At 34.0% G+C, this 23,718-nt stretch overlaps 1 protein-coding gene across 2 annotated transcripts in view; it reads right to left on the reverse strand.

Moving 5' to 3' along the window:
* The window catches only part of LOC126893174 (calcium uptake protein 3, mitochondrial), an 88,557-nt gene extending 70,257 nt beyond the window's left edge, over positions 1 to 18,300 (reverse strand). The window contains exons 1-2 of one of the 2 annotated variants that reach the window (XM_050663128.1): positions 17,988 to 18,300; positions 9,181 to 9,316 (exon numbers count right to left, since the gene is read on the reverse strand). In XM_050663128.1, the coding sequence (XP_050519085.1) occupies positions 9,181 to 9,316; positions 17,988 to 18,185 (334 nt within the window). In that variant the 5' untranslated portion in view covers positions 18,186 to 18,300. The remainder of the gene's footprint in view (positions 1 to 9,180; positions 9,317 to 17,987) is intronic. The other variant, XM_050663129.1, reaches the window with a different exon arrangement.
* Between the last annotated feature and the right edge of the window lie 5,418 nt (positions 18,301 to 23,718).

Raw genomic sequence — 23,718 nt, forward strand, 5'->3', positions numbered from 1 at the left:
GAACGCATAGGAAAGTATGAAAAGGAAGTAAAAGGATGTTTGACAACAATGAAAAACGAGATGAAAGAACAAGAAATGAAAATTCAAAATAAAATAAAGGAGATAACGAATTGCCAAAAAAAAGAAATGGAAAGTTTGGAAAACAAGTTGCAAAACGCTATTCAAGCAATCAGAGAAGAAATGGAAAGAAAGATTGCGGAAATCAATATTCAACAAAATGTAGGAGAAAGAAGAGAAATAGTTATACATAGCACAGATGACGTGAAGATAAGGTTTGGCGGGGATGTAAGAAGATTACACCCAGTGCCGTTCATAAATAGCCTGAAAAAGAAAATACAGCACATCGGAAATTTCGAAACAGCAAAGGAAACTATCAGAAACCATCTAAAATATGAAGCAAGCCTATGGTTCGATTGCAAAGAAGAAGAATTTGACAGTTGGCAAAAATTTGAACAAAAATTTTTGAATTATTTCTGGGGAAAAGTCCAACAATTGGAAATTAACAAGGAATTGCAAAATGGGAAATACAATGATAGGATGGGTGTATCAGAAAGGACATATGCTTTGCAAATTTACAATAATGCAAAACATTTACAATATAATTACTCATCGGAACAATTAGTCGAACTGATTGCAAGACATTTCGAGGAAACGCTGGAAGACCATATCACATTGCAAAATTACAAAGACATAGATAGTTTATGCCAATTCCTACAAATAAGAGAATCACGTCTAAGAGAAAGAAAATCAAGAAGGTCGCGAGAAGATTACAGGCCCCGAGAAACACAAGATTACAGAGATAGAAATCAAAATAGGAGGGACTATACAAGACGAGATTTTAATCCCAGAAGGGAAAACGAAAATAGAGACAACGGAAGAGGAAATTATGAACAAAGAAATAGGCAATGGAATGAGGATAGAAATCGAGAATACCAGAATAGAAACACCACACGCTCAAAACAAGAAAACAGAAATAATGGTAGACAAAATGAACAGGGATATCGAGAAAACCGAAACAGATCCGACAGACCAAGAGAAAATAGAAGAGAAGTAAATAATACCCAGACAGATGAATATGACGGAGAGAGACAGTATGACGAAAATATAAACAACGATGAGCAACCGGCGTCTTTTCACGACGGCGCTCACTAAAAACCAAAAATCAAACAGGAATCTTTTGTCACCCCAAGGAGTTTATTAAATTGGCAAGAAACAACGAAAAGAAAAATGGAGTTAATTTAAAATTTGTGGATGGATTTATCAACGAGAAACCAATTAAAATTATGATAGACACTGGATCTGAAATAACATTGGTCAACAGAAAACTAATAGAAGAAGTTAACTTAACAAATTTAATTTACAAAATACCTAGGGTAAATTTAGTGGGCGCAAACAAACGGACATTGGCAACTATAAATGAAGGCATACGAGTAATGGTACGACTGGGTAAGAAGATGTATGCACTACAATGTGTAATAATGCCAAACATGTCACATGACATGATAGTAGGAGTTGACGAATTGGCAGAAAAACATGTAGTGATAGATTTTAAAAATAATACGATGAATCTAACAGAAGAAAAAGAAGAAGAACAGAACAAGGAACAGGAGAAACAAAATACGGACGAATCAGGTAAAGAACAAACAGTGGAAATGAATTTGGCAACGAAGCAAGGACAAAGAAGAAAAGGGAGAAAAAGTCAGAAAAAGACAAAAGAAAATGAAACCTGTGGCTCCTCAAAAGAAGAGTTGAGCCCAGAAGAAGAAAAATTGAGAGTATCAAAAGCAAAAGAAAACTGGGATTCCTCAAAAGAAGAGATGAGCTCAGGAGAAGAAGAAATAAAGCTAACAAATGAAAGCGAAAAAGATATGATCGAAACAGTGGCATTTGAAGAGGAGGCATATGAAAACGAGGATGCAGAATACACGGTAAAAGTATGTGAAAAATCTGAGGAAAAAGACAGAAGATTGATATGGGAAAAAGGGAGAGACAACATAATAGCCGACACTCTAACACAGGATGAGGACACTGAAAATAAGGAAACAATTACTCTACAGGTGGGACTAATTAGAGTAATACAAGAAGAAGGGGTATAAGACGTAGATTAAAGTAAGGAAATATACAGGGAGTTGGTTTTGCCTCGAGAAAATTTATTTAAAAATGCAGATAAATTTTATCGAATACAAGGCGGGGATTTGTTATATTTCTATTTGATATGAAAATTAAAATTTGATAATTATAAACAGAATTCAATTTAATATAAAATATTTTCAATTTTCTCAACCACGGGCATATAAATTTAGAACAACCTGTATACAACAAATTGTTATATTTAATTTTAAGAAGTGATTAAATAAGACTCCAGTGAAATCGTTAATAGGTCATTATCGTTGTTCGCGGAAGGATCGATCATTAGCCGATGCTAAATAAGACTAAGTGGAAATAGAGAATAGGTCATTAAAATTTGTATATAGTAGAAAGTAATTTTAGAATGGGAATTAACTATTTTCTTTGAAATCCATTAAGCATATTTAGAAAGTTTAAAAATTGGTTTTGAGGAATACTGCGAATGAGAGTTGGTGGTGGAAGTTTGATTTGTGAATCTGGAAGGGATATTTAGAAAGTAGGGGAATGAATGACAAATAGAGATCAGAATGTTTTGAGCTGTCGAGAAGTGAAGTCGAGTAGTAGACGGTAGTGTACGGAGAGTGAGAAAGCCGGTGTAGTTCCGTGAGTGTGGAGTATCTATCGCGGAACGAGAGGTAGGCCAGGTTGAGAGTAAAAGAACCTCCTTGAGCCAAGAGTTCCCGGTAGCTGATTGCAGTTTCGAAAAAGGTAGAACACAGCATCACGACAGAAGCAGGAAACGAGAGCTATACGAGCTAGTTTCAGAGGAGAACATTACTGGAAGCCAGGACGAGGTTTTGATTGCAGCCAAGGATAGCAGGAAACGGGTCTTGTGTGAAGACATTCTCAGTTCACCAGAAAAAGGTCAGTCTCATTTGTTTGGACATGAATGTATGGGTTTTTCGTATTAAATACCACATTTAAAATTGAAGAAACATAGTCAATAATATCAGAAAAGCTTCATCAAACTTAAATAGAATTGTTGCTAATAAATCATAATAGTTAAATGTTAATAAAAACTTTCAATTGGAAACCAAAAGGAAATAAGATTCCCATGTGTAAATGTTATTTTTAAGAATAATAAGATATAGCAAATAATAAGCAGTGATTGCCATTTAAATAAAATAAACAATATTTTGATTACAATTGTAACCCATATGTGTTATTATTTTACTCTTTTCTTTCCTATCCCGATTAGGAACCATTGAGAAATACTTAGAAGCCACGTATGTAAGTAATTAATTTTATAAAAAGCCCTGAGATTGAAAACATATTGATATGTGATCTGGTAAATTAATTAGATTATTATTAAAGCATTGATTAAATTAAATGACATATAAAATTATTATCTCATATCAATAATCAAGATCACATCAGTATATTGTTTCATGGTAAATGATACCATATAAACTAAGAGTTTACATATATGTAATAACAATAACTAAACTCATTCATAGTAAAAAAAAACAGTAAATCCTGTATAAAAGGTATATTTAAAACACCCTCAAAAGGGCCACATCAAATTCACATAACTAGTTTTCGACTGGTTTACCAGTCATCATCAGTGCTTACCTAAAATGAATATAACCTGATAAAAAAGGCAAAGATGTTGAAATTTTGACTAGGGTTAAAAAATATTAGGTTATATTCACGTGCAATGTACATGCTAACCACCAAGATAGTATTATACAAAAATATGTGGGTCAAAGCCCAGTAAAAGTGGTCCGTCAAGGAAACATAGGTATAAAATGCTACCTTAAGCCTGGATGTTTAAAATATTATCTAATTTGCCCTAGGTAACATCTGAGATCTAGATATGACTTGTTCACATGTTGGAAGTGAGACGGCAAGTGAAAATGAAATGGTTGGGAGCCTCGGAACGATGACAAGACAAACGACAGTTCCACAGGTAGTTAAAAATAACCTGTCATATTTAAGAGTAAGGTATGCAGATTGTTAAAATTAGAAATGATGTAACAACACACCCAATGTGAAAATTATCATTTAAAATTCATTAAACTAGTTGTTATAGTAAAATGGATTCACGTAAACTGTAAGTGGAACTAGTTAGGCAAACCACATTACATAGGAGTTTAGTGTTCGACAACTAAATACCGTAATAAAATCTTATTATCAAGAGATCGAAGATTTAAAAAAGCAATTTTGTGGTGATTTAAAGTTATCGAATTTATTTAACTTATTAGTAGCTGTTGGAATTTGTGTAAGTGTGTAAGAAATCACAATGGGGGTGTCTGAGGTGTAAAAATGTCTTAAATAATCTAGGGGATGTATCATTAAGAAAGCACAAATTCAGACTGAGGCGACTATTTCTTAAAGGCATTGCAGGCTGCCCGGATCACTAAGGGTCCAAAAACCAAAACCGTAATATGATGATGACAGTAGGGGCTGGGGGGGGGGTATGAGATGTCTGTGAGGAAATTACTGAAAGGAACAAGAACGAGACCCAGAAAGAAAAAATTAAACTGTTGATTTGGTTTTGCTAGAGATGAGTATTATATGTTGGTGATGACAGATGGAGTAGGTATGGTGATAATAGTCATATTATGTAGAAATATAGTGGTGGGTTGTATGCAGATGAAAATTTGTTTAAAATGGATGTTTGCAGATGATGATATCAGTAATTTATATGTATGTTATGAATAGATAAAATTGGTGAGATGGCTGAAGATGACAAAAGGATTATTGTGACTAGTAACAAATGAAATATTAAAAGTGTGACTGAGAATGAAGCAGTTGAAGTGAGGTGAAAAGAAATATTGTAAATGTATTAAGAAAAAAGTTGTCGATGGAGTGGTTGGGTCCCGATTGAGCGAAACCTAGAAATAATCAAAGAAAAACAAAAAAGTTCGAATTGTGTCAACCGCCATGTTTCGTTCAGGGCAAGGGTGGCGTTTATTCCCAAACCAGGAAAAACAGATTACACCTTAGCAAAATCCTACAGGCCTATAAGTCTGACCTCATTCATGTTAAAAACCATGGAAAAAATCTTGAATGAACACATCAAGAAAAACAATTTAAAAGAAAATCCACTGCACCAACGGCAATGGGCGTATCAGGCAGGGAAATCAGGTGAAGCCGCCCTGCACAATCTAGTGTCGGAACTCGAAAGGAGTCTGCATCAGAAAGAAGTCGCCCTTGCTGCATTTTTAGATATAGAAGGTGCATTTGATAATACCTCAATCGAGTCTATACAAAGCGCACTGGTGAGGAAGAAAATCAACAACACAACATGCAAGTGGATTATTCAGATGCTTCAGAACAGAATAATATCCACAGATACGCATGAAGATACCATAAATCTGAGGGCAACTAAGGGATGCCCTCAAGGCGGTGTATTGTCACCGTCATTATGGAACATAGTTCTCGATGATCTGATTCATGGGCTGAGCGCCCAAGGAATCTGAGTCCAGGGTTTCGCAGATGATATCGTAATAGTAACTAGAGGAAAATTTCCCAGCACTGTTGCGTATCAGATGCGATATGCCCTTCACTACATAGAGAACTGGTGTCTGAAAGAGAACCTCTCCGTGAACCCTTCTAAAAATAAACTGGTAGCCTTTACAAATAAGAGGAAGCTTGCTGGACTGAGTGAGCTGAAATTATTTGGAGAGGTACTGGAAAGAACCAATGAGGTTAAGTATCTAGGGGTAACCCTGGATTCGAAACTCAATTGGAATACTCATATTACCAATATAACCAATAGGGCTAAGCGACTCTTCTGGAACTGCAGACGAGTTGTAGGTAAAACCTGGGGATTGAAACCAAAGGTGATATTGGTTGTACACATCAGTGATACGACCGACAGTTACTAATGGGTCAGTACTCTGGTGGAGAAAGACGGCTTTGCAATCTTGTGTGACCACTCTCACCACCCTACAAAGACAAGCGCTTCTAAATATAACAGGAGCCTTGAATAGTACAGGAACGGCTTCAATAGAGGCTATCACAGGTCTCCCTCAGCTGGAATTATATATTTCGGCGGTAGCCTTTATGACCATCCTGAGGCTCAAAGCAAACAATACTTGGAGGCCAAATTATGTATTGAATAGCCACACAAACATTACTGGGACTATACTTGAGGAATCCATCTTTATGATGAACTCAGATATGATGACACCAGAACTAATCTTCACTGAGAAGATTAACACAATTATACCATCTAGAGAACAAAAAGTCCCAAACATTAATGGGGACTTAATATGGTTCACTGATGGATCTAAAACTGCCCATGGTACTGGAACAGGAGTCTTTGGGCAAACATGTAACTATAATAAATCTTACAGCCTAGGTCAACATACAACGGTGTTCCAGGCTGAAGTTTTTGCTTTGGTGGCCTGCATTGATGAAATCATTGATGAAGACCCTAAAGCTAAGAGAATCAACATTTACACAGATAGCCAATCGGCTATTCTGGCTGTAAAGAACCCTCTCACCAAATCAAAACTGGTGAGAAACTGGAAAGATCTCCTCAATAACCTGGCAAAAGACAATAAAATGTCTTTAATATGGGTGCCGGGTCATGAAGGGGTGCATGGGAACGAACGAGCAGATATGTTAGCGAAACAAGGCTCGAGAGAAACTTTTGAAGGCCCAGAACCTTTCTGTGGCATCACTAAAGATGCTATGAAAAATGAGGTTCAGAAATGGCTGATAAAGAATCATCAAAATAAATGGAGAACCACTCAAGGGCAAATCCAGACTAAAAGAATAATCAAGAATATTGATAAAAAACTCTCGAACAGTTTGATGAACCTCAATAAACGAGAGATCAAAACGGTCACTGAAATGGTGACTGGACATTGCCGTTTAAGAAATCACCTATACAAACTAGGTAAGGTGAATGAACCATGGTGCAGAAAGTGCAAAATGGAAGAAGAAACTGCCATACACATACTATGCCATTGCAGTGTGCTAGGTGATGTAAGGCAGGACTTCACTGGTCAAATGAGGTTAGAACCAGAAGAGATCCTAAAACTACCAATAAGAAAACTGTTGGCCTTCGTTGAGGCCACAGGACTTATTAAAGTTTAAGGAGAAGAACAGGGTTTGGTACAAAGGTCTTATGACCAAGTGCCAGAGACTAACGAGTCTCGCCTGAGTTAAGAAGAAGAAGAGAAGAGAAGGAGACAAACTCCAGTGCAAAAACTACCGTGGAATCTCTCTAATATGTACAGCATATAAAGTCCTGACGTATATTATAAACCAGCGGCTCCAACCACTAGCAGAAAATATTATTGGAGAGTATCAGACGGGCTTCCGACAGGGAAAATCGACACTGGATCAAATATTTACAGTCAAACAGATCTTGAGCAAATCATGGGAACACGATATTGATGTTCACAACTTGTTTATAGACTTCAAACAGGCATACGACTCAGTCAAAAGGAACAAACTATACTATATATTGGCTGAATTGGCAATACCACACAAGCTAATAAGACTCATTAAAGCCACAATGGATGAAACTCAGGCATGTATACGAATACAAAACCACCGGACAGACTTTTTCAAAATTTCGCAGGGACTAAAGTAGGGAGATGGGCTGGCCCCAACATTGTGTAACCTGGCACTGGAGTATGCGGTTAGGCAAATGCAAACTGGACAAGGAAACCTACTGACCAACCGAACGGTTCAACTGGCCGCTTATGCCTATGATATTAATATTATAAGTAGAACATCAACATGAGCACAGGAAACATACGCCGAGTTAAAAACACAAACAAAAATGCTAGGTCTGGAAATTAACAGAAAAAAACAAAAATAATGACTCAGACGAGAAGAAATATAGTCCCACAAAACATTATACATGAAGATGACATTGAAACGGTTGGAAAGTTTACATACCTGGGAGTAGAAATATATTATAAGGGAAAATGAAAATGTAGTATGTCAAAGTGTGTGTCAAAGTACACACTTTGACATACTACATTTTCATTTTCCCTTATTCATTCAAGTGTGTACAAACTTATCAGTCTTTCAACTATTAGAAATATATTATGCCGAGGGATCAGAAGATGGAGAAATACGGAAGAGAATAACGCAGGCAAACAGAGCTTATTTTGCCCTCTCCCATATATTTCGGTCTAAAAGTGTCCACCGAAATACAAAGATGAGAATCTATAAAACTTTAATTCGACCAATAACATGCTATGGCAGTGAAGCCTGGGTCCTGAAAGAAACATCCAAAAACAAACTCGACACATTCGAAAGGAAAGTACTGAGGAGAATACTAGGACCTGTGAGGGAAAACGGAATCTTCAGAAGTCGATACAATAACGAACTTTATCAACTTTATAAGGAAGCACCGCTGTCAGACTTCATTAGAATACAAAGATTGCAATGGGCCGGACATGTGATATGGGAGAGGATAGGCTGCCAAAAAGAGCACTGAATGCTAGAATTCAGGGAAAGAGACCGGTTGGAAAGCCAAGAAAGCGCTGGGAAGACACAGGTAAACAGCGACGCACAAGCCCTTTTAGGAGTCCGTGTATAGAGAAGAGCAGCCACAGACAAGCAATGGTGGAAGCAAAAAATAAAGGAGGCCACGGCTCAATTTGGGCTGTAGTGCCGTAGAAGAAGAAGTGGAGTCTGAGAAGGCTATGACACATAGAGAGTAGGAAAAACAACCTTACTGATTAAGGTCACCAGGTAGAAGCCAAAAACTGAAAGACCAAGGGGAAGACCCACACAAAGATGGGAGGACCAGGTCATGAGGGACATCAAAATCCTGAAAGTGAGAAACTGGAGGGAATTATGCACATATTGAAATGAGTGGAAGACAACTGTAACAAAAACCAAGTCATACAACAAGATTTGACAATAAACAAGAAGAATGTGGACTGATTCACTGCAATAAGTAAATCAAAGAGCTGTAAGTAAGAGCAGCAAACATTCCATCAGGAATGAAAAGCCTTGATGATGATGATTTAACTTGTTTGACAAGCTTGCAGAAGGCTTTCTGCTTGTTTGCAGATTTCATGACGAATAATATTGCATTTGTATATTAATATTTTCTTAAAATAAATAACTTACGTCTTGGTTCTGCTTCAACTACAGATTCAAGAAAATCTTGAGGTGTCATGTACAGCTGACCATTGTATTCAACAGAAGCAAATCTTATAAATCGTTTTTCTCTTGAAGTTAATTTCACTACTTTTACATCGTCGTCCTAAAACAAAGTATATTACCATTAATAGGGTTCTAAAACTGTTGACTTGTTGCATGTTTCAGGGCCTATTTTACCACTAGGCACGTGAGGCACCTGCCTCGGGCCCGGATTTTAATGGCGCCCGGAAAGAACACCAAAATGTAGTTGTTAAAATATATATAAATTTTATTTATTGTTAATAAAAATTTAAATTTCTGTTGCAAATATATTTCTATTAAATAATTAATATATTAAAAGATATTATTATTAAATTATATTTAGGGGCACGAAAATTGTGTAGTGCCTCGGGCCTCATTTGAAGTAAAATGGGCTCTGCATGTTTGACTTAAATGTTTATTTATTTATTTATTTATTTCAACAGTAGAACCATTTACAATAAAATACAAAAAATAGTAATAGTAAAGATTATGTACCGGGTGTCCCAATAAGAATGGGTCTCGGCCATATCTCAGGAACCGTTTATAGTACAGCTTTAAGAAAAAAATATTTATAACAAAAGTTGCCTCGGGAAAAGCCTGGAAATTATTTTCATAATTGTAGGTCCACCGCTAGAGGGCGTAATTGAATATCAAAAATTAAAAAATCAAAATTTTACAAAATTTACCTAATGCAAGGGCACTGGAAATCTAATCATCGTATTTTTCATAAAATTTTGCGCATATTTGATTTCACAAGTTTAGGTCTACCTTTGCAAGTAAAAGGTGGGGGTGAGTGGGAACCTTCTTATGAAAAAATAGCTGTAAGTCCGGTTCTGCTAAATCGAATTTTGCATACTTGGTCTTGTTGAAAACAGCTCTTTTTCTTCAATGTAAGTCTTATTTTCGAAATAGCCTAATAAGTAATATGCCAGCTAGTAGGCGTTAATTAATTATTTTCGGAAATCTAGATTTCTTTGGAGAATATTAAATACAAGTATGCATTTTTAATCATGTATAACAAAATTAGACCAAATGAGCAACATAATACCGAAAACCGCATGTCGATACCTTTTTTTTATCTCGAGATATCTTAAGAAACGTGTAAATTTTAAACAACTGTTAATGTCACCGGTAAACGAAGTTAAGGAAAAATAGTGTGCTATGGAAAAAACAAGGAAACATTTTCCAGATGTAAACGTATATAATTAATTAAAACAACAATAAGGCAACTAACACTATAAAATATAACAAAGAAATAAAAGCAACTACTTACTTAGTGACGACCTAAATGTTCAAATTGTTGCCCATCATTTTCGATGCAAGAATTTACTCTTTTAAAAGTAGATTGAACAGAAGTCTCAATTTATGCTTTCGCAATGCTTTGAATGGCGTTTCGTATTCTCTAGATTCTAGATCATGTTTTCTCGAGTAGTGGGCCTAGCGACAAAAACAAGGTCTTTAATCCGTCCCCATAAATAAAAGTCTAAAACAGTTAAATCTGTTGCTATTCAATCTAGTCTTGAAACAGTAAATGCTTGCATCGAAAAAGATGGGCAACAATTTGAACATTTAGGCAGTCACTAAGACTAAGTAAGTAGTTGCTTTTATTTCTTACAACAGCTGCTGTTATATTTTATAGTGTTGTTTGTCTTATTGTTGTTTTAATTAATTATATACGTTTACATCTGGAAAATGTTTATTTGTTTTTTCCATAGCACACTACTTTTCCTTAACCTCGTTTACCAGTGACAGTAACAGTTATGTTTAAAATTTACACATTTTTTAAGATAGCTCGAGATAGAAAAAAGGTATCGACATGCGGTTTTCGGTATTATGTTGCTAATTTGGTCTAATTTTGTAATACAGGATTAAAAATACATACTTGTATTTAATATTTTCCAAATAAAGCTAGATTTCTGAAAATAATTCAATAACGCCTCCTAGCTTGCATATTACTTATTAGGCTATTTCGAAAATAAGACACTTACATTGACGAAAAAGAGCTGTTTTCAACAAGACCAAGTATGCAAAATTCGATTTAGCAGAACCGGACTTACAGCCATTTTTTCATAAGAAGGTTCCCACTCACCCCCACCTTTTATTTGCAAAGGTAGACTTAAACTTGTGAAATCAAATATGCGCAGAATTTTATGAAGAATACGATGATTGGATTTCCAGTGCCCTTTCATTAGGTAAATTTTGTAAAATTTTGATTTTTTAATTTTTGATATTCAATTACGCCCTCTAGTGGTGGACCTACAATTATGAAAATAATTTCCAGGGAATTGTGGGACATGGAGAAACAAGTTCCAAAGTTTGACAATTTTCCTTGCCATACTCAAGCGGTGGAGAGCTGTGTAAAGATAATTACTGATGCGTCAATAAAAGTGTGTGGTGAAGAATCTAGAGATGGTTACATCCGAGCTAAGATTGATGCCAGAAAGAATTAGCCGATATTTGAAAGTAAATAAATATATTTCACAGTGCAAAAATAGTAAATAAATATGCATTGCTCACCCCTCTTTTATATTTAAGACACTAGCTCACCCAAAAAATAATGCAAAAAAAATAATATTTTTTAGGCCCCCGGGGGCCCGGTCAAAACTAATTTAATTCGGCCTATGTTTGGTACACAGTATTAGGACTACCATACACAACTTTTTTTTACTAGCCCGTTTAATATTTCCCAAAAAAAATTTTTTTGCCCTTTTTCGGCCCGGCCTAATAATCAGTCCTATGAAAAGGGATATAAAAGAGTGCAGTGTGTCGAGTTCTATGTATTGTGTTTTAGTACACATTGCCTAATAACGGGGTATAATATCAATAGCATTGCTTAGAATTTTAAACACAAATAACATATCAGCTCTCAACCTGCCGTTCTTCAGTGTTGCAATGTTAAATTGAGACATTATTACAAAATAATCTATGGAGAAATTTTCAATAGGTATTTGTATATACTCAAATGTAGAACTGAAGAGGATGTATGGAAAACCGAATATGTATCATAAAATCACAAACACTAAGATGATTGTACATATCCAAAAGATGCTAAACATGAAAATTCCCAAAAGAATACAAAGAGAAGGAATATTAGGAAAGAAGAAGAAAGATAGACCAAAAACCAGATGGAAGAAAGATGTTGAAACTTGAAAAAGACATAGAACTTAAAATCATAAATTTGAAGAATAAAGCAGCAAGAGGAAAGACTGGAAAAGAATAGTAAACCAAGCAATGAGCCTTATAGGTCTGGAGACCTAAACTACAGTAGTCTTTTATAACGATTCCCTATATAACGATAATCCCTCTATAACGATGAAAATACTAAACATTGTTTGGTTCGTCATAAGGACCATGTATTAATTCTTTCTCTATACCTATATCGTTCCCTCTTTATAGCGATCACTTTTCAGTGTTCAATAGTCGATGACCTCACTTTTCAAGAAATAACTGAATATCATACCGTGCGAATTTTACCAATTAAAGATAACACTTAATGGGGACAAAGGGAATAAGTAATAAACATCTTGTGTAGGTGTAACGTGTAACTTGATAAAAATGGATTAGTGGACCACCGTAAATACAACATTCAGCAAATATCTGATGGTTCAAATTTCAATCCGGTGTGCAGACAGTTGAGTAACGCGCTTTTATCGTTTGGGCGGTGTGCCTTCACACAGATGTTGTCATCTATTGACGACTTCTCACTTCCAGTTTCGGTTGTAGTTTTCAAAAAAGCGTAAAGTACGCTCGGTTAAGTACTTTACATATTATTAAAAGTTAACCTGTTTTAAATTGGACGGCGTTATGCATAACTCGACCAAGCGCCATTTCTTTAATATCGAGATAACAGCGGATTCTGGTGACACATAGCTAAAACTATCTCGGACAAAATCCCTGTTATTGTCACGTTAACGGTTACTAAGAAAAACAAAATTAAACCAAGCGACATTAATCCACTTACCATTAACCCTTAAACGCCCAACCTTTTTTAGGTTCCATGTACGCCCAAGGGTGGGTAAAAAATGTCCACCTCGAAAATAGCTAATATATTTATTGAGAATTGTTGAAAATGGATTAAACTTAAAAATCTTATGCTTAATAAACACAGCATCTTCTAAAATATTAATATAAACAATTTACAAACCTTACAACAAAATTACAATGTACATCAAAATTAACATACCAGTAAAAGCCAGTAATTCAGATTTGTCGATTTTCTCCATATGCTTTCTTTCAGCCTCCTTATTGGCGGATTATTATAAAGATTATGTAATTATACATCGATAATTATATGGATTACCTTCCTACCAACGAGAAATTATATAGAAACCTTTAGTAACAAGTTTTGCCAAGGGTGTACTTTTTATGCCCATCCATATTTAACTCAAGATGCTGCTTTTATTTTCAAAAATATTGGTAGAACCAAATGAACATTCGAAAATGGGCTGTCTTTTTAACAATAATTTTTTTAAAAAATTTAAACACGTAATAAATTATGTTGCAAGGGAATACGCATTAGGTGGACATTTTTTACCCACCCTTGGGCGTTTAAGGGTTAAGCGACCATTAAGCAACCAAAAAACGAAAAACTTTGAAGCCATTTATCTCAAAACTATGTTTTGGTGCTTGGTCGAGTTATGCATAACGCCGTCCAATTAATATAGGATATTTAGTATTTTATTTTACAGTATTATTGGTAAAGGTTTTAGTATATTAAATAAAACTAACCCTACCAGAATCACCAATCATTCGGCTACATGTATTGATTATGTGATGACAAACACTTTAAACTTTGATGCAACGTTATATATAGTAGATGAAGGTTTCGGTGATCATCAACTGCAGCTATTAAAGGTAAAAAACACATCATTTATAACCACTGACAAGTATTATACAGTAACAACTTTAAACAAACTGAAATTCAAAAATGAAATATACAGCTTGCAAAATCAGATTTGGAATGAACCTGATTCTTTATGTGATGAAATATTACGTGTTTATTTAAATAATCTTAATACAAAAACAATTAAAAATCGATTTCGACAAAAAAGTGCACCATGGTTTAATGTCACATTACATAACCTTGTTTTAAAAAGAGATTTTCATTATAGAAGGCATAGACAATTCCCTAATAGTAAGTTCTTACAAGATGTTTATAAGTCCGTGCAAAATGAACTACTGAAAGCAGTAGGCAAAGCAAAAAAAGACTATTTCACGAATAAATTATCCGATGCACAAGGCAATAGTAAAAAATTATGGGCAACTATCAATCACCTTATTCATAATGCCGAAAATACAAAAAAAACAATAACAATACATGAACTACACTATCAGAACTCGATATATAATAAATCTGAGGAGCTATCAAACCAATTAAACAAATATTTTTCACAAGTAGGAAAATCTCTGTCAAAAAACATAACACCTTCAACAAGCACTCCAATAAATGTATCACCAAAAGAATATATATTTGAATGGCAACAAGTCTTAGAAATTAATGTTCAAGAGGTTGTAAGAAAACTAAAAAAAGGCAAATCTCCTGGCTGGGATGGCTTTGGTGTTGATATTATCAGGGAGTTTGAAGAGGAGCTTCTACCGATTATAACTAAATTAGTTAACCTTTCTCTTGTCACTGGAACAATCCCGAGCTCTATGAAAATGGCAATAGTGATACCACTTTATAAGGGAGGAGACTCAAAACAGCCAGGAAGTTATCGGCCAATATCTCTCTTAACAGCTATGTCAAAGATATTAGAATCATGTGTAAATCTTCAAATCGTAAACTTCTTGAATACAACTGGTGCCTGGTTTAATCGACAATATGGTTTCAGACATAATTCCAGCACAGTGTCAGCAGCTACCGATTTGATTACAGATATATATAGTAACTTAGACAAAGGATTAAGCTGTGTATTTGTATCACTAGATTTACAAAAAGCTTTTGATACAGTTAACCATGAGTTACTTATCTCAGTGCTTGAACAATATGGTATAACTGGTATGTCCTTAGTATGGCTCAGGGATTATTTGACTGGCAGAATACAAAAAGTGCTCTGTAATAATGTACTTAGTACAGCAGAAGACATCACATGTGGAGTTCCTCAAGGGTCTATATTGGGACCAACATTGTTCCTTATTTATATAAACTCCATCTCCAATCTGCCTTTAAAATCAACGCTATTTTTATATGCTGATGATACGGGACTCTTGTATGCTGACAAAGATCCCAAAAAGCTAGAATATGTTGTAGAAAAAGATCTGACAGATATAGATGACTGGCTCAGATACCACAAGCTCTCACTCAATATGAATAAATGTAGTTACACAATAATTTCAAATATTGAAGAACACAGAGAGCTACAGTTAAATTTTGGAAAATTCAAATTCGTTAAAAAAAATGTTACCAAATACCTTGGCTTACACATAGATAATCGACTAACATGGGAACAGCATATATTGAACACGTGTCAAAAAATAGCTCCAGCAGTGGGTATGCTTGGAAGAATTGCTAAATTTATAAGTATCCCACAGCGTAAAATGATCTATCACTCTTTAATAAATTCACATTTGTCATATCTAACTATTGTTTGGGGTAATACAAATCAAAAACAGCTATATCCTCTCATGGTGTTACAGAACAAGGCTGTGAAATATATATTTCAACTGTCAAGACTTCATCCAACTGACGACCTGTACTATCAGAGAGGAATTCTAAACATTGAGTCGCTATACATTTTACAAGTTTGTATATTCATTCATCAAATTAAGCTTTCTCAAACACGTACAAATATTACTCTAAGACGTATAGAAGATGTGCATGACCATAATACCAGACAGGGAGGTAGTTTTCAAACCGTAAGAATGCGAACTACTGGTGCACAAAGAAGTATATACTCAAGTGGTCTGATTTTGTATAATAAGTTACCCACAAAGATCAAAGACTGCAGGCTAGAAAGATTTAAAACTGAATTAAAAGAGTTACTTCTTACTAACTACTACAACAGATAGCTTTAATTGAATATAATTCTATAACAATTTAATAATAAATAATAATTTAATCATTTACTTTAATACAATTTCTTTAATGAATCTATATAGGAAAACTTAACCTTCAGTGTAAAGTAGTCTAAAAAGTTTTATGTTATGTAATCTGTTACCATTATATTTATGTTTATTATGTTACCACAAAACCAGCATAGCTACGGCTCTTGGTTTTTTAATGTATTTTTTTTTGTATATTGTTATTACGTATTTTAATAAATGGAATAAAAAAAAAAAAAAAAAAAAAATAATGAATTTTGTCTCTCTCTCTGTATAACGATCTCTCCTTATAACGATGAAAATTCCCGGTCCCTTGCATATCGTTATAGAGAGAGGACTGTATATGTATATACTTGTAATGATTGTTGGAATAAATGAATAATGATGTTATATGTTTATATAGGATTAGCCACAGTTATACAGTAGAACGTCGATAATCCGGATGTCAAAAATCCGGACCGTCAATAATCCGGATTTGTATCTAGCAAAAATATCTGATTCTTTTAAAATAAATTAAGAACTTCTCTGCGAAAAACGAACCTCTACCACAGTTCAAAAATATTTTACACATTTTTTTAAAAGCCCAAATAGTGTCTGATGTTTTTACTGTACACATGGTGCTATTATAAATGAATTACAATACAGTGTTTAAACATACAAAAATGTTTTGATTAATTTCACCTCTAGACACTTTACTGTACAAGAGAAAACATACAATTTTAAAACGTTTGTTGTACTTTAATGTGTATACTGGCCTTTTTTTGAGGTAATTTCGATAATCCGGTCCCAATTAATCCGGATTATTGACATTCTACTGTACTGAATTTAAATAAGACATACAGTGCATGTAAACAACGATTATAATTGTTAAAGGTGTTCAAAATGTATCTACTGGTTTCATAGTAACAGTATATTATTAACATCACTTTATCACTTTTTCTCTTCTTCTTCTTTTATACAGGCACTACTGCCTGTTTTTCTTCAATGGTACCTTTCATTCTGCCCCTAAGTTGTCATTCCATCTTTTCCTAGGGCATCCTATACTTCTTCTGACTAACAGTGACTTGTCCCTGGCTATTCTTACTATCCTTGATTCAGACATCCTGCTTATGTGTTCATTCCACTCTTCTTTTCTGTTCTTTAACCAGGTATTTATATTGTCTACCCCACATATGCATCTGATTTCCTCTCTTCTTACCCTATCCTGTAGTCCTTTTCCAGCAATCCTTCTTAAGATCTTCATTTCTTTGGTCTTCAGATGTCTTCGTGTTTTGCTTGTATCTGGTCTTGTTTCGGCTGTGTAAGTCATAACTGGCCTAATAACTGACTTGTATATTCGGGCCTTTGTTTCCAATCTTAGGTGTTTGTTTTTCCAAATTGTGTGGTTTAGGCATCCGGCCGTTCTACTGGCTTTAGTTATTTGGTCTTTTCCCTCTTCATCGATATTGTTGTCAGCTGATAGATTAATTCCCAGGTATTTGAAAGTCATTACTTGTTGTATAATTTGATTGTCTAACACAACAATTTAGTGGTTGTCGTTGCACACACCTTATTAACAAATTATTGTTCTTAATATCTTGTGACAACGATTTCTAGAGTGTAGATCGAAACGTTAAGTTTTTTGGGAAAAAATATGTAATTGTCATTAGAACCTAACTGTAGCTAATCCCATATAAACATACCATTGTTGATTAAAAATAGTAAGAACTTACGTTTTTTGATTGAGCAGCATACACTCTCGGGAAATATTTAAATTTATAGGCAATAAGTAAACTTGCAGATCCACCTAAAAAATATAGAAAAGATGGATATTGTTTTTGTAGTGTCTTACTATTAATTCCGCTAAAATTTCTACAAGTTGTTCTGTTTAACTTTAAGAAGTAGTTTCGCAATATCTTAGTTGCAGCCATAATTTATGTCTTGAAATTTGAAATTGTTTTATGACTGTATTTTTGTTATGGAAAGGTATTAAATTACAACTGAATTTTGGCAGATTTAAGATTTAATTCTGAGGTTATGTTTTTGCAAATCTGTGCCAAACAGGACATTGATTATGACAATAACAGCGTTGCCACATCTGTGATAGTCACTTAGTCACTTTGTAATACATTCATTGGCGCCGAAAAAGAGGTGCAAGAGGGTGCACTTTCCGTGCGTCCATAAAGTAACGCATAAATTCATTATTAGCTAAATAAATAACATTAGAGAGTTATCAAGTAACTCTATGAGAATACGGTAACGTTATAAATAACATGTAAAGTATACAGGAAAATAGCGTTACCGTATTCTCCTAGGGTTACTTGATAACTCTCTATTATTAGAAATTCCCGAAATAGGTCGATTTTTATTTTTAAATTACGATTTTTTGGCATATATATCATACTAGTAACGTGATCCATCTGGGCGTGATGACGTAATCGATGATTTTTTTAAATGAGAATAGGGGTCATGCGGCAGCTCATTTGAAAGCTTATTCAATTCTCTATTCAGTAATATAAACATTATCATAATTATTTATACAGGATGTCCAAAAAATTTATTTAATTAAATTCTATCTATCTATCAGCCTTGCGACATCCAATATTGTACATAGGCCTCTCCTCGTTCCTCCATCTTTCTCTATCCTGAGCCATGTGCATCCATTTTGAGCCGGCTTTGTGTTTTAGGTCATCTACCCATCTCATCTGCTGTGGTCTCCCTCTTTTTCGTTTGTATGTCCATGGTCTCCACTCTGCAATTAAATTAATAATTGAGACAAAAAAAAGAATGTATGTAATTTATTTAATTCAAAATACGTTTTACTGTTGTCAGAAAACAGAAACAAATGTTAATTTGACAAGTAAATATTGTTTTTCACTTAAATTCAATAATCAATTATTTTCAATGGGAAATAAGCCACAATTTTGCCAAAAAATGATTTTATTAACGTTTCGACGCCCAAGTCGGGTGTCGTTGTCAAAATACAAAATAATGCTAAATTAAACAAAAATGTTGTTGCTTAGTAAAAAATTCTATAAAAAAGAAGAATTTTTTACGAAGCAACAACATTTTTGTTTAATTTAGCATTATTTTGTATTTTGACAACGACACCCGACTTGGGCGTCGAGACGTTAATAAAATCATTTTTTGGTAAAATTGTGGCTTATTTCCCATTGCAAATAGTTGTTTAAAAAAATGCCACAAGGAAATAGCTTCAGAACAACCTTAAATTCAATGTTCAAGCTGCCACTCACCTGCCTCTTGGCAGTTTGAACATTTCAGTTTAAGCGAAAATCAATGTTTATTTTTTAAATAATTTTTTTTCTGTTTTCTGACAGTAGTAAAATATATTTAGAATTAAATAAATTACATAGGTACACTTTTCTTTTTGTATCAATTAGTTTAATTAAAAAAAAATTTTGGACACCCTGTATAAATACTTATGTTAATCAAAAATGAATAACCATTTTCAATTTCGTTGCAAAACGATAATACAGCCGCATCACATTCTAGTCCAATCAGAGAGTGCAGCAAGCACTTCTACCGGTTTCGAAACTTATTAGTCTCTCATCAGGAAGCACATATGCTGCTCTCTCTGATCCAACCAAAACAAACCCCGGCGTGCAGTCACGGATTGCAACGAACGAAATGGCATAGATGCCCTAGCGGTAACTGTTAGCAAAAGACTAAAGGCCGCGTCTCACCATCAAATAATTTGATCAAACAGTTTGAGCAAACTTGACGTACTTGAGGAAGTACGTCAAAGTGACGTCACAATTGCAGTTTTTTTGAAATTCTAAAAATCTGTGCTCTCACTATTAGTCTAGTTTGATCAAATTTTTTGTATTGAGTTGTCTAACTTGTTTGTACTTTATTTAAAATTAAAATTTTTCATTATTATCCACAATGAACACTCAGGATGTGTCGTCACTAACTGTCACTTTCAGTTTGCTCAAACCAGTTTGATCAAATTATTTGATGGTGGGACGCGGCCTTAAGTTTTCAATCTAATCTAATGGCATATAAAACAACATAAGTTGCGTTCGCGGGTACAGTGGACAAATTGTCGCCGACAAATTCTAACCTCATTTAATATAAATAATACCGTTGTTAATAGATAAATATACAAGGTATATTTACTTTTAATTAATATTAGTAACTAATTATCAAATTATACAAGGCAAATATACCTTGTATATTTATCTATCAACGATTTTATTTATATCATTTTAAAGTGCGCATGCGTTTTGCTGCTAATTTGTCGCCGACACGCTCCCGCGAACGCGCACTTATTATGTTACTCTACATTCCACCAGACTGAAAATAATGGGAACCTTCTCTGGTTACACCTCCGAGGCTTCTACAATTTGCAAGCCATAACGGATGCTGAGACTAAGGAAGATGAGGGAATTTTACAATTTATAATTCACGTCCCATCTGCTCAGCGCGGTAAAGTTCCAACGAGAATGGTTCCCTTCGTACTCCAATCAGAGTAAACATGTAAATCAAAAATGAATAACCATTTTCAATTTCGTTGCAAAACGAAAATACAGCCGCATCACCTTCTAGTCCAATCAGAGAATAGTCCTCAAAGGATAAAGGAGGTAGATTGTTGATATAGATGGGGTTAGCTCGTGCATCGGTCATGGGTTGAACTGAGTAGGCTCAGGATTGCGGTGTGCGGGACGCCTCATCTGTATCTAGCAAACACAGCGGAAGAACTTATCCTGCTTAAAGTTAAAAATCAATTAACAACGACAAGCATAGCTTAAAAGAATGTGTGTGTGTGTTTATGTTTTATTGGCACTGGTTTAAGCAACCAACTGGCCAGTCAATGTGTTTTGAATTCTCTCTTTTACAAAATATATGCTTAGTATCTAAATTTAAAACTATTAGTACTACTGTTTTTTTTACACTGTTTTTTTTATTATTTTTTTTATTATATTTTTTAACATTTTTTTTATTACATTTTTTATTTTTTTTTAGTTTTTTTTTTTTTTTTTTTTTTTTTTTTTTTTGTATATTTTTTTATCGCGCTAAGACCTAAACCCGATTCAACCTCGCGGAGGTTTAGATCTTAGTAACTTTTTATTTTATTTAATTATTTTTTTTTTTTTTTTTTATTTTTTTTTCTTTTTTTCTCAGAGCTTTAATTTTAAACAATTAACATGGTTGTACAAAATTTTATAAACATCTAGATTGTTTGATTGTAAAAGGTATATAAGATTAAAAGGAAATTGTACATTAACTTGAACTAGATTGGCAAAAAAGTTTGATATTTCAATAAAATGTAAAGGACATTCTAATAGCATATGTTGTAGATCAGCTAGCTCTCCACATAAACATTCATCATTATCTACAAGTCCTATTTCTCTTTTGTAGACTGGAGTCAGACAGTGATTACTTCTTATTCGACAAATAGTTTTGATAAAGCCTTTGTTGGAAACTTGATTAAACCATGTCTTGATGGGAAGTGTAGGCTGGATTTTTTTGTAATAATTTCCTTTGTCTGAATTATTGTATTGTTCCTGCCATTTCGTCCGTTTGATAGATCTCATAATAGAAATTATGTCTCCCATAGGAAGTTGATAAGTATGCAGAGTGGATTCCTTCGTTGTTGCTTTTTTAGCCAGATCATCTACTATTTCGTTGTTTTTTATACCAATGTGTGCTTTTATCCAACACAATATTATATTTTTTCCCGATTTCAAAGCTTCACTGTTCATTGCTATGATGTCACTGATGATATAATTTTCTGCAAAATTATGTACATTATATTTTAATTTCTTTACAATGCTTTGGCAGTCTGTAAATATAACATAATTGAGTTCTTTTTGATTAATACATATTTTGTATGCTTCTTTGATTGCAATGAGTTCAGCTGTGAAAATTGTCATTTTATCAGGTAATCTGTTGTTTATTTTAGCTTAAAAGAATGAACAACAAAAGAGATGAACCGGAACACGAAAACTCATTCGACGAGGAGGAAGTATTTAAAAGAAGCAAATCAACGACAAGAACACCACCAAAGGACAGCAAAGAAGAGCAAGAAAAACAAGAAATGGAAGAAATAAAGAAAATTTTAAAAGAAATGAACGAGGAGATCAAAACACAAATAAAAGAACTAAAAACGGAAATAAAAGAAGAAAATGAGAAATAGAAAATATGAAGAATGAATGGACAAAGGAGAGGAAAGAGCTGAAACAAGAAAATAAAATGCTCAAAGCAGAAAACAAAAAGATAACAGAGGATCTATCTGATCTTAAACAATCAATGGAAAGACTAGACAAAGAAAAAAGAAAAAATAACCTAATCATAAGCGGATTAATTATAGACAGTGAAGATCCAATAGTTCTAAAACAAGAAATGACAAACATGCTAGAAAACCATCTAGGAATTAAGACCGATATTAAGAGAGCTCCAAAAATTAACACAGAAACCTGCATAATTGAATTAGGAAATGAGGAAGAAAAAGTAGCCATAATACGAAATAAAAGCAAACTAAAAGACGTAAAGCATGAGAAAATATGGATTACAGAAGACCTCACAAAAAGAGAGCAACAGAAAGCGAAAGCCTTAAGAGATAGGTACATATAAGCAGAAAGATGAGAAAAAAAAGGGAAAAAAGTAAAAATGGGATATAATAAAATTACAGTAGACGGAAAGGAATGGAGATGGAGCCAGAAAGAAGAAAAGGTAATGGAAATAGCGACGAATAGAGTAATCGAAAAAATTGAGAAATCTTCTCCAAAAAACTAAGGAAACAACAAACGAGGGATAGTAAAGACGATGACGACAACGCAAAGACAACGGAATGGAATTCGGATAAAGAAAAACATACAGAAGGAAAGGATAATCAACAAGAAAATGGACAAAAGAAAAATGACATTGAAAAAACAGCTAGCATGATTGACGTGGAAATGAAACAAGGACAAGCCACACAAACTAGAATAAACGAAAATAGCAACTTGACAATTGGTACATGGAATTTTAACATCCCTTAGAGGAAAGGAATGCGAATTAGTGCAAGAAATGGAAGAATTTAAAATGCAAATAATAGGTATTAGTGTCAACTTTTAGGCAATTCGAGACATCAAAAATGTCCCATATTTAAGGTGGTGCGTTAATTTTGCTGATCAGGGTATTTAAATTAACAGGATTTTTAAAATTATGCGTTAATTTTGGCGCCCAGTCATGTGTGTAGATGCAGAAGCACCCCTGAAAATAATCCTGGCGACGCCCATGAATACATTTTTGTAAAAAACTAAAAACTTAATATCTATCACAAGCAATAATAGATCGCTATGAAGAAATAACAAAATGAAAATATTATTTCTATTGTATTATTATGTCTCGTATTTTTCATTTTCTAAAAAATGTATTACAGTGTTGTGCAACAGTGTGCCATCTATACTCAAAATTAAACACCATTTTCTAAACGCGCATCCGTTATCTGCGTACGAG

This window comes from Diabrotica virgifera, chromosome 10, assembly GCF_917563875.1.
Source record: "Diabrotica virgifera virgifera chromosome 10, PGI_DIABVI_V3a".
NCBI classification, from domain to species: Eukaryota; Metazoa; Arthropoda; class Insecta; order Coleoptera; family Chrysomelidae; genus Diabrotica; species Diabrotica virgifera.